The sequence below is a fragment of the Orycteropus afer genome, unplaced genomic scaffold (genome assembly GCF_000298275.1).
Source record: "Orycteropus afer afer isolate SDZICR_OR568_19922 unplaced genomic scaffold, OryAfe1.0 scaffold00001, whole genome shotgun sequence".
In the NCBI taxonomy this organism is placed as follows: Eukaryota; Metazoa; Chordata; class Mammalia; order Tubulidentata; family Orycteropodidae; genus Orycteropus; species Orycteropus afer.
Genome location: NW_006921588.1, coordinates 30711761 through 30724221, shown reverse-complemented (window position 1 = coordinate 30724221; position 12461 = coordinate 30711761). Strand labels below are relative to the sequence as shown.

General features: G+C 39.2%; 1 protein-coding gene across 1 annotated transcript in view; it reads left to right on the top strand.

Moving 5' to 3' along the window:
- The window catches only part of MYO3B (myosin IIIB), a 517685-nt gene that overhangs the window by 13893 nt on the left and 491331 nt on the right, over window positions 1-12461 (top strand). The window contains exons 4-6 of the mRNA XM_007944671.2: window positions 1160-1264; window positions 1503-1602; window positions 4529-4605. Coding sequence (XP_007942862.2) covers window positions 1160-1264; window positions 1503-1602; window positions 4529-4605 — 282 coding nt within the window. The remainder of the gene's footprint in view (window positions 1-1159; window positions 1265-1502; window positions 1603-4528; window positions 4606-12461) is intronic.

Here is a 12461-nt window from a genome sequence, read left to right as displayed (position 1 = left end):
TTTTGTTCTGCTGTGCATGGGGTCGCTATGAGTCGGAAACGACTCGACGGCACTTAACAACAACAACAATGCAGGATATAATCCTATACTATTTTTAATCACAGAAAAAGAAGAGCACAAAGTAGCTGAAGGCCTAGAGTTGAATATAAGAAGGTTAACTGCACATATGATGCAACTCCATTCTATAAAGTCGACACGCAGGGGTTTTCTAGATCGCTTCTAATGCCGGCAGTGCCAGCACAGGTGGCAGAATGATTTGAAATGACAGAAATGTTTTCCTTCCCAGGGATCAAAGACATCATCTAACTTGCTTCTTCCTGTCCTCTCTTTTTAAGATTTTTAAAAAGTTGGAGTAAATAACATATGTAACAGAACAGTTGGCATTGCAACATATTTTGCACGTGTGATTCAGTGACATTAATTGCATTCATTCATCATGTTGTTAAACCATAATCCTTATCTGTTTCCAAATGTTTCCATCACTCTTAACAGAAGCTGGGTGTTCCCTAGGCAATGAGTGCCACTTTTCCCTCCCTTCCACCTGCCCCTGGTGATTACTAGTAAACGTTGGTCTTTATACACTTGCTTATTCTAGATACTTTATGTAAGTGTGATCATTTGTTCAATATTTGTTCAATATTTATGACTGACTTATTTCACTCAGCATGTTTTCAAACTTCATACATATTGTAGCCTGTATCAGAATTTCATTTCTCTTTATTCTCCATCCTTTCTTAGCCTTAAAATGTACATTAAGAAAGACAATATTCATATACAGTAAAAAAAATTCCAATAACTCACCATGATTCCTTATATGCTTTTTCTTTGAAACTTCTAAATAATGTCTTATGCCTTTATATTTCACCTGACATTTTAAAAACTGACTTTTTTGGACATATACTTTTACTCATAAATTATCACCTTGAATAAAGAACACACACACACATGTACATGTGCACACGCACATGCACACACACACAGTGAACTAGACTATAATGGAAATTTGAAGTCTAGTTGTTCTGAGCTGGAATTTTATGAACTGCGAATTTACTTTAATGCATCTGGTCAGTAATCACTGGGCTTTTCTTCGTAATTTATTTTTCTTTTCTTTTTGTATGTTTTTCCTGCTTTTTACTCTCTTTGACACCTCTTCTTGCAGCTGTGTAACGGGGGCTCAGTTACTGAGCTTGTCAAAAGTCTACTGAGGTGCGGCCAGCGATTGGATGAAGCAATGATTGCATACATCTTGTACGGAGCCCTCATGGTAAGAAAGCCCATGCAGCTGGTGAAGACGGCAGAGGGAGCGTTTTGTCCTTTGCTTGGTTCTCCACTTAACAATGGGGAAAATCCCCTTTAATATGCAAGGCTTATAACAGCAGGGAGGTGAGCCAATGCCGACTTTGGTTAGACTTTTTAAATAGTAGGGTAATTGGTTTTGAATAAGCATGTAATTTTCCCCCTTTATTTTTCCGGTTTTTTGGTGGTGGTGGGACTCCATACAGGGCCTTCAGCATTTGCACAACAACCGAATCATCCACCGCGATGTCAAGGGGAATAACATTCTTCTGACAACAGAAGGAGGAGTTAAGCTCGTTGACTTTGGTAATGACTGCTCGTCGTTTGTTTTCTTGATGTGTGCAGTTTAGCCAAAGGCGACAATTTATTGCAATCTCAGAAGACTGGGCCTCTCTGCTATGCCATAGGCTGGGGGATTTTTCCAGTTAAACGCAGACTGGAGAGTGGGGGTTTTACCAGATGGATCACCCTAGGAGATGCTGTTTGTCAATCTATTTTCAGCTTTAGAAGCAATTTTATTAAAGATGAAAACATGAAAGTGTTTACAGAGAAGAATTTGATGGAGAAACTTTTTAGTTTTCTGGTAGGAGTTTCATGTTTTAGGGCAATTGTCTGTAATTTACTTTTTTTTAATTTCTTGTTTTGCATATGAAAAGAAAAAGCAGTTTGGTCTTTCAAATGACTTTCACTAGCCTTAGGCACACTTATTCCCAGTGAGCCAAAGGTAAAATGGTCCTTTGGGCCTGAGAGCGAACATCCCTTTAAATTGTGATTATTGTTGTGACTTGTGAGGCTGGTTGAACTGGAAACATTAACAGGAAATGGAAGTGTGAGAAGAAATGCAGAGCAATGTCACCTAAGGCCAGAAAACTATTGACTTTCTCTGCACAACACTCATATTGATATTCACAAACAAGCCATTTGCCTTCCTTTTTAGGTTTATTGAATGGTTTATCTTCTAAATGAGGTCAACAATAGTTAGTGCTTCAAGATTATTGTTACAAAAAATGAGTAAACATTTATTGAAGCACTTTTAAAAATGTTCTTTACCAATGTCAACATAATGGGGGAAAAAGATTAATGGATTTTGAATGTTTGTTGTTTTATTGATAAGAAACAATGTGATAAAATATCAGTGAATCATTTGCTGAGAAGAAATTACTTAAAAATACATGAAGTTGCTTTACATGGATTGATCTATTTACTAAAGAGCAATAAAGGAAAAATAGCAGAAGGGGCAATTTGTTCATGCTTTATGCTTTTTTTTTTTTTTTAAATGAGGAATGGTTATAACTCCAATAATATGTTGAGTTTGTACCATCAGAGATGTGTTTTCCGCATGATACTAAAATCAAAGAACCAAACTCACTCCCGTGGAGTCGGATCCGACTCATAGCAACCCCTCCTTGGGTTTCCGAGGCAGTGTCACTACGGAAGTAGATTGATTGCCTAACCTTCCTTCCGAGGAGTGGCTGGTGGCTTTGAACGGCCAGCCTTCTACAGTCAAATCCCTTAGGCACTAAGCCACCAGAGCTCCCTGCATGATACTAGAGGCCTTGAATATGTCATAAAGGGAAAGAGTCTAGAAAGATGAAAATAAGGATTAATGCTGATTTACTCCTCATCACCTTTACAATTTGGCCACAGTGTAAAATCCCCTAATCTTTCCAGTAGAAGGTTCTGGAACGTCTAGTTGCTGCAAAAGAAATTTCTGGAAATTAAGAAGAGAAATATATAATTCATATAAATTATTATATGAATAAAATTGTTATTATAAAATTATATATATAATATCATCATCTTTGGCCTTCTAATAGAGAGAATCTAAGAGCCCAACAAGGATCCATGGTTATGCAGTATTTAAATGCTCAGCTGCTAACTGAAAGGTCAATGGTTTGAAACCACCAGGGGAGAAAAATATTATAGCCTTGGAAACTCTATGGGGCAGTTCTACTCTGTCCTATGAGTTGGAATTAACTTGACAGAAATGTTTTTGTTGTTGTTGTTGTTGTTGTTGTCATTGTTAAGGTTTTTGAGTGACTAACACAACCCCTGATACACACACACCAAACAATAGTAACAACAAAAAACCTGTGGGTAACAACAAACAATCTACACCTGATGTTTTCAGAGGTATGTCCTTCACTAATGAACACATGCATCCAAGTGTCTAAGTTCCTGTCATCAATAACCTTAGTGGCCTTTGCCATTCTCTTAAGGGCTGCATTAGATTTCTACTTAAAATAAATAGAAGACTTTTCATTTGTAAATTGCTTTATAATTTATAACCCATTTTCACATTTGTTCTCTCACTTGGTTGTAAGTGGCCCTTTATGTGGGGTGTAGCAGCTATCATTACTCCCAATTTGAAGATGAGAAAACTAAGGACCAAAGATGAGGTGATCTGCTTACAATTAGTAAGTGGTATTATAATTGAGATGAAAAATAGTTCTTCTGACTGCTAATCCAGTGTACCTTTTCTTTCACTTCCTTACCTTGCGGTATAAAGAAGAGAGCCAGCTGAGGACAAAGACAGATCCAGTGCATTGGAAGCATTTTAAATTTCAGTTCCTCTGCATCAAACCCTAGATAATGATTTTATTAGTCAATTTCTTTTTCCATTTGACCAAATATTTCTTTCTTGCCAGGTTTCCAGGCTTCTAGGTACGATAAGACACTGAAAATTTTTTCTACACTGATACCTTAGTATAGATAATTTATGCCAATCTTCTTCCTCCATAAAATGAAGCACCTTATTAAGAAAGAAATCACCTGAAATATTTTAGAAATATAATAGGAAGATATTTTGTGTTGATCTTAGTAATTGATGTTTGTCTTTTGATTCCCTATTTTCAGTGATATGGATGGTAATGTTCATTAGGGAAAAAAATGGTAATTTAGATAGAATGAAATTACTGTAACACAGGAGTAGGCCAAATTAGACCTGCCTCCTGTTTTTGTGTGACCCATAAACAAAGAATAGTTTTTTACACTTTTGAATAGTTGGGAGTAAACATCAAAAGAAGAAAAATATTTTATGACATGTGAAAATTGTATAAAACTCAGCTTTGAGCATCCATCAATAAAATTGTATGATGGCAGAGTTGAGTAGTTATGACAGAGACCATATGGCCACAAAGCTTAAAATATTTATCTTTCCCTTTATGGAAAAAGTTGGCCTAGCATTACTGAATCCTGCTCATTACTGAATCCCAACATTCTTTCCTTGTAGGTGTCTCAGCCCAACTCACCAGTACACGCCTATGGAGAAACACATCAGTTGGAACCCCATTCTGGATGGCCCCCGAGGTAAGCAGGGCCATCTATTTATTTGTGTTTGTTGCGTGCCTTGCTACTATGCTTTTTATGGGTAAGTCATATGTTTGTGTGCTGCAAGTCTTCTTCACTTTCAGCAAGAAAAAAAGCCTTCAGTACAATACAAAGAAAAACAAAATCCTCACAACTGGTCCAATCAACAATATCATGATAAATGGAGAAAATATTGAAGTTGTCAAGGATTTCATTTTACTTGCATCCACAGTCAACACCCTTGGAAGCAGTGGTCAAGAAATCCATTGACCTACTGCATTGGGCAAATCTGCAAAAGACCTCTTTAAAGTGTTCAGAAGCAAAGATGTCACTTTGAGGATTAAAATGCTTCTGGTATTTTCAATTGCCTCATATGCATGTGAAAGCTGGACCATTCATAAGGAGAGACGAAGAAGAATTGTGGCAATGAATATTAAATATACCGCAGACTATTAGAAGTATGAACAGATCTGTCTTGGAAGAAGGACAGCCAGAATGTTCCTTAGAAGCGAGGATGGCCAGACTTTGTCTCACCTGCTTTGGGCATGTTACCAGAAGGAACCAGTCCCTGGAGAAGGATATCTTGCTTGCTAAAGTGGAGGGTCAGTGGAAAAGGGGAAGCACCTCAGTGAGATGAATTGACACAGTGCCTGCAATGATGGGACAGGCATAGCAGGGATTCCTAGGATAGCGCAGGGCCAGGCAGTGTTTCGTTCTGTTTACCTACAGGGTCACTGTGATGTGGAGCCGACTCGATAACACCTAACAACAGCAGCGACAGCATATGCTTTACACACAAAACTTACAGTAAAAAAAAAAACTTTATTCTGACTGAATTATAGTAGTTTTAGCTCAGTGAGTGACATTGCTGAGATCTAACAACAGAAAAGCAGGATTAAATCACAGCTCGTTCACAGGGTGCCTTCAAGCAACTGGAAAAAGTTTCTCTTTCCAGAAGATGCAGCCTTCCCCAAGAGTCATGGCTTGGCTAGTTTGTATAGCTTTTGTGTAAATTAGAAAGTCACCTCCCCTGAGCAGATGCAGCACCAGGGACACATGGCTTGGTAAAGAGCCATTTATCAGTTCCAACTGCCTTGCAGAACCATATGCAATGGCCCTAGCTATTGTTTTGTTACCAGGTACATAGCAACTTCTCTTGTGTACATTATTGGCTCTTGGTAGTAAAGCAAGGGATTTGGTCTTAATTTGGTTCTGTCATCATCACAGAATCCTCTGTGAAATGATGCATGTAGAAGTTTGGAGAGTCTTCCAGCTAGATAAAGCATGCTGTGAAACACCAGTACAACTTCGTTTGTCAGTTAAGTATTTAATTCCATAATATCCTCGCTTTTGCCTGAGAGCAGCTCTCTGGGATTAAGCAAATGGATTCTTTTAATAAGAAGAGTCATGCACTTGCCTCCTTAGAGGTTTTTCCATCCAGTCTGTCCCCATGGCAGTTTTCCTCTCTGTGGCTGCCAAGGTTGTCCCCTAACATATTAATCGGTTACCACTAGTCTCTGTTCACATTTCTTCAATAACTTCCCATTGTCTTTGACTGTCTTTCACATATTTGGGTGATGGGCAGACCCATTTTAAGGGAAAAGGAAATTCCTACAAATTCCAATGTTAACTTAAATCTTAAATGTTTAAGTATGTTTAAACAAACATGAAAGTAAATATAAAAAATACATTATGAAAAACTACAAAGCAGCAGTCAGATAAGCAGCCTTAATTTAATGAGATAAAATTGGCTTTTGAAACTCAGTTGTCTTTTGCAATGGGAATAACTGCCACATGGATTATTTGGAGTCTAGAATACCTACTACCACTGTGCTCCAGAGTGACTTAACTTTCCCATTACTTTTCCCTATTTCAGCAAAGACAAATAACATCTCCTTTAGCCTTTAATTGGTATATCTCTGTCACAGCCTTGTCTGGGACAACTGCTGAGTACCGACTTAAGAGTAACAATAAATACAAGGGCTGAAATTGTGTGCCAAATGATCATCAGGATGGTCTGGAATATGTCTTTACTCCTATTCCTATTGTTATTATTAATACAATTATCATTGGAACACACACATAAAAAAATATTCATAGGGAACCTTGAGAACTTCAAGGTTCTTGAGACATTTCAAGCCCCACTTTGAGAAACACTTTATGACAAAGTCAAGATTCTGATTGGTGAACAAAGCTCTTCATATTCCAGCCCCTATCTACCTGTCTCTGGAGTGCAGTCAAGCACTTGACTATGAAGCAAAAAGTCGGTGGTCTGAGCTCACCCAGAGGTGCTTCGAAAGAAAGCTCTGGTGATTAGGTTCCAAAGGTCACAACCTTAAAAACCCTATGGAGTGCAGTTCCACTCTGCAACATGCGGGCTGAGCATGAGACAGATTTAAAAGCAACTTCTTTTAATCTGCCTGTCCAGCTTCAGCTCTGGTTACTTTTCTCTCACTTACTTGTTCTTAATGCTCCAACAGTAGTGAATAACATGTAGTTCTCCCAATCCATCCTTTAAACCTTTTATGTACTGTTAAATTGTCTAGATGGCCCTCTGGGCTCTGGAAAATTTCTCGTTAATCTTCAAGTCTCAGTTAAGACCTTCTCTAGGAAACCTGCCTAATCCCTGGCAGACTTTGAGGCTCCTTCCCCTAAGCTTTTGCAGTAGCTTTTCCACCCTCTGTTAGCACACCATCATTGTGACTTTGTAATTGTTGCCAGACAAGTCTTAAATGTAGACTCTAAGCTCTGTCAGGGAGTTGGAAAACTCAGCTCTCAGTATAGTGTGTATCTCAGAGTTAGTGCTGAAAAAGCATCTGTGGGATGAATGAACATGTTGGTAAAAAAGTCAAAGGGATAAGATAAATTTAGATGGCAACTTGAGGAGGGTTGTTACAACAAATCAACAAATTCCTCTGTAGGTTTGATTGTTCTGTTCTCAAAGGAAAGTCTAATTGTGGTCACTGAACTCATATTTGGGTGGCATAACATGGGACAAGCTGGTCTTCTCAGAATCACCAAGTGTAATTAAGAGAAGCTTGTCCTTGGTTTTGTACATTTCTCATGAGGAGTTTTGATGAGTGCATACTTTTTTTATCTTCCCAACTTTCAGCTTAGTTGAATAAAATTGTTGTTGTTGTTTTGTGCTGTCGAGTTGGACCCAACTCTCTTAGTGACCCCACTTTGGGTTTCTGAGGCGGTATCTCTACGGAAGTAGATTGCCCAACCTTCCTTCCAAGGAGTGCTGGTGGGTTTGAATCGCCAGCCTTCTGGTTAGCAGTCAAGTGCCTTAGGCACTATGCTACCAGAGCTCCTGAATAACATTAGTAGAGTGTTTCTATCAGGTGCATTTTAGTAGTCTACAGCCCAGATTACCTGAAACTGGTTCCCTTCTCAGCAGGGAAAACCCAGAGCTGCATCCTGCCTGCTGCAGTGAGTAAATTGAGAAGCAGGCAGTTTGCAGCTTGGAGACCTCAGGTGTGCCTTGCAGGAGCCTGGGCCGCCTGCTCCTGGTGTGACCTCAAAGATTTGCTCAGAATGCGTCCTTCTGCCCAATATGCTCTGGAAGCCTCCCAGGCTCCATTTTGCAAATGGAAAGTTAATTTTTCCAACAAAAGGTCTTTTCACTCCACAGTCTTCTGTAGGGGGCAGTCCACAGGAACAACTTTCAGTTTCTTAGCTGTTTGTCAGTTCACGTCAATAAATACCCACTGTGAGCTGTGCTTTAGGTCAAGAGCAGTCTTTGAAATTATTATCAGTACTGGTTCAAATTAACATAGTCTTCAGATGATGGCCTGCATGGTATATTAATCTTAATTTGCTTTGCTTCCATTTATGTGAACTAATTTATATTTAGATTAAATATGACATGCATATAATACCAACTTCAGTGAAATAACACCATTGCAGAAAACTTTTGCTTTTATTTTGTAACTGAAGCTGAAATAACCTTGATCCTATTTTATATTTGCAAATTGGACAAAATTACTCTTCCCCATTTTTATTTCACAAGCTTGGGTAATTGCAATATTTAATTCAAGATGGCACAATGCCTGAGGCATTTGACTGCTTACCAGAAGGCTGGTGGTTCAAACCCACCAGCCACTCCTCGGAAGGAAGATTGGGCAATCAACTTCCATGTTGAGATAGCTCCTCAGAAACCCAAGGAGGGGTCACTATGAGTCGAATCAAGTCGATGACAGTGAGTATAACCAGGTAGCTGGTGGAACATGACCATACCACAATCAAATGTTGGTGAGCGGTCAAGACGCCCAGTTCACCAGGGCAGCTCAAGGCTGCAGCAGGAATTGACTATCATACTGTCAACACTCTCTCCGCTGCCTCACTTGAACATTACTAAAGTTGAAAAATACTGATTGAAACACTATCAACTCAGCGTATAAAAGACGAAAAATTCCATGGGCTACCCTTAGTGTGATGGTAATTTGAAACAATAAACCTGTTGCCATTGAATTGATTCCACTATGAATTGCTATGAGATAACTCAATAGCAATGGGTTTATTGTTTCAAGTTACCATCACACTAAGGGCAGCCCATGGCATTTTCTCCTCTTGCACTGTTGAGTTGATACTGCTTTTATCAGTATTTTTCAAGCGCATACTTTGGTCATGTTGTCAGAAGGGACCAGTCCCTGGAGAAGGATATCATGCTTGGTAAAGTAGAGGGTCAGCGAAAAAGGGGAAGACCCTCAACGAGATGGATTGACACAGTGGCTGCAACAATGAGCTCAGGTATAGCAAGGATTGTGAGGGTGGGGCAGGACCAGGCGGTGTTTCCTTCTGTTGTACACAAGGTGGCTATGAGTCGGAGTCGATGCAATGATGCCTAACAATAACAAGGCAGTGGAGAGTGTTGACACTGTGATAATCAATTCTTGCTGCAGCCCTGAGCTGCCCTGGTGAACTGTGTGTCTTGACTGCTTGTCAACATTTTATTGTAGTATGGTCACATTCCAGTAGCTACCTGTTTGTAGTAGAGCCTATTTGAATTAAATAGTGTAGTTACTCAAGCTTGTGAAATCAAACTGCAAATTAAAAATGGGGAAAGAATAATTGAGACAATATTACTGAGGAAATATTGTCTGGCAAAGTAAAGGAGTTAAACTGAAAATCAAGAACAGTACAATTTTTTTTTTTTTAAACAAGCTAACTATGCTACTAGCATACTATACTCCAGGGAATATAATTTTAAGTGGAAAGAAACAACTGTGAAGTTCAACATAGAAATTATATATTTAACAGGTTAAAAAATCTGTTATCCTCCAGTCAACTCTGACTCATGGAGACCCTGTATATGTCAGACTACAGCTGGGCTCCATGGGGTTTTGGACAACCAAAGTCTTTCTTTTCCTGGTGCCTCTGGTTGGACTCAAACCTCCAGCCTTTAGGTTAGCAGCCCAGCCTGTGAACTATTTGCACTACTCAAGGATTCCATTTAAAAGATCACCCTGTGCAAAATGGCTTGAACAGTAGGAAAGTTTCTTGTATAAGTACAGAGGTAGGTATTTGCAGAGTTTGTGGATTCCTCAGTTCAGTGAAGTTATAAAAAACCCCAGATTCTTAAATTACTAGACTGTGACTATGCAAGCTGCATGGCTATGTGTTCAGGGACTAAACAGGGTAAGTGTATAGTGGGAAGGAAACTGACAGTTACCAAAGACCTACCAATGTACCTGGGATTGTAATAGCTATTTTTTTTTTTTTAATGTTTTAAAATTTTTTATTCCTGCAACAACTCTCTATAGTAGAAATTATGTCTGTTTTACCACTTAAAGAGGTATAGGAGAGCATGGGGGTACACACCCAGATGAAGAAACTAAAGCAGTGATGGGATGGTCTCTGAGCTAGTTCAGAGTAGAATGGCCCCTGAATTTGGGTCTCCTATCCCACTAGTCTTGTGTTTTTTCACTTTACACTGCACTCACAAGGGGTGTTCACTATGTGGTGAACACATAGTGAAAATGTGGTATACAAACTAGCAGAGACAGCCCCAGCAACAGACATGTGAAAATATGGTGGAAGGATATTCTGAAATTGGAGTGGGAAATTCATCATTGTAGAAGATGCACATGAAGGAACCTCATCTATAATTTATAGGTCGACTACAATCATACCAATGCAAAAAGCAGCCCCTGTATCAAGGATCCAGTTTATTTGACATCTTCCTGAAATGGCCAAAGGTCTCTTTTTATATTGGAAGATAGACTTGTGGCTAAAATAAACATTTGCTCCTTTTTAGAATTACTTTTTCCCTTTTTACTTCCATCTGCTCGTTGTTGCAAACAAGAGCTAATCAGCTGAGTGGAGAAACAGATGTGCTGTGATGGTTCCAAAAACGGGTCTCTCTCTGCCTGGCAAAGGGCCTTTTACAAGGGACAGTTGCCATAACAACCAGCTTACACCAATGCAGAAATATTGCAGGGTTTTTACAACCACTATTGCCTTCATTAACTATGCCATTCCTAGCTAAATGATATGATAATGCTATCTCCTTTGGCACTGCCACAACTAGAGATGACAATGAGATATTTTATGTCTAAGGGCTGAGAAAGCCCTAAGACACTACAGGGCTGAATTACTATTATTGTCACTATTGTTTTGCTTTTTAAGCCCTAGCTAATGGGTTTGGTTCCCAAATAACAGCATTTATTGAGTATTTACTAAGAGCCAGGTACTATCTAAGTGCTTTATTTATACAAGTAACTCATTTATGATCTCCATAAAGTCAGTGCTAATACTGGTCCAGTGTTTTGTCATTTTTAAAAAAGGAATTAAGTCATAGAAAGCTTAAGAAACTCTTCTTGGCCTTGGGCAAGCTCTTAGGTCGTTCCCACCAAAATTGGGACCCAGGTATTTGATTCTAAAATCCTCACTCTTAACCCCTGTATTACAGCAAATTGTTTAACTGTGACCACCAATGTGCCAGTTAAAATGTCTTTTTTTTTTTTAATTTAAAAATTATTTTAGGTCAGGGCTATCCTTCCTAATGTATTGAGGGCAATGTAATATTTTAACCTGGCACTAGAAGCCAATGCAATTAATGCCTAAGGAAAGGATCTGGAAAGATAAAATAACAAAGTTCTTCAAAACAGAATTTAGGAGCTTCAAATCTTAGTCTTCCCACTAATTATTTTTAAAAAAGTGGTCATGGTCTAGGTAGTTTAATCTGGCTCTAGGTGGTACAGTGGTCAAAGCATTTGGCTGCTAACCAAAAGTTCAATGGTTCAAACTTATCAGCCTCTCCACGGAAGAAAGATGAGACAGTCTTCTTTTATAAATATGTACAGCCTTGGAAACCCTATGGGGCAATTCTACTCTGTTCTATAGGGTCACTTTGAGTTGAAATTGACTTGACAGCAAGGAGTTTTTGGGTGGGTTATGTTCATTTAGAGTTAAGAGTGTACATTTTGGAATCAATCTGGGAGCATTTTTTGGTTACCTATGCTGCTCTGACAGGAATATACCACAAATGGGATGGCTTGAAAAAACAGGAATTTATTATCTTACAGTTTGGAGGCTAGAAGTCTGAGTTCAAAGTGCTGGGCTCTAGGGGCTGGGTGAAAGCCCCTCAACCTTGGGCTTCAGCTCTGCCTCTTGCTCCTGGCTCACTGAAGCTAGAGGTGCCTCTTCACTCAGGCAGTTTCTGGCTGCTGAGGCTGACAAACCCAGGGTCGACAAGTGAAAAGGCACAGTCCCGATATTACCAAACCATGTGGCAGGCCATGAATTCAAGTCCATTAAAAATCCCAAAGGAGCTCTGGTAGTGTAGTGCCTAAGGCACTTGACTGCTAACCAGAAGGCTGGTGGTTCAAACCCACCAGCCACTCCTCAGAAGG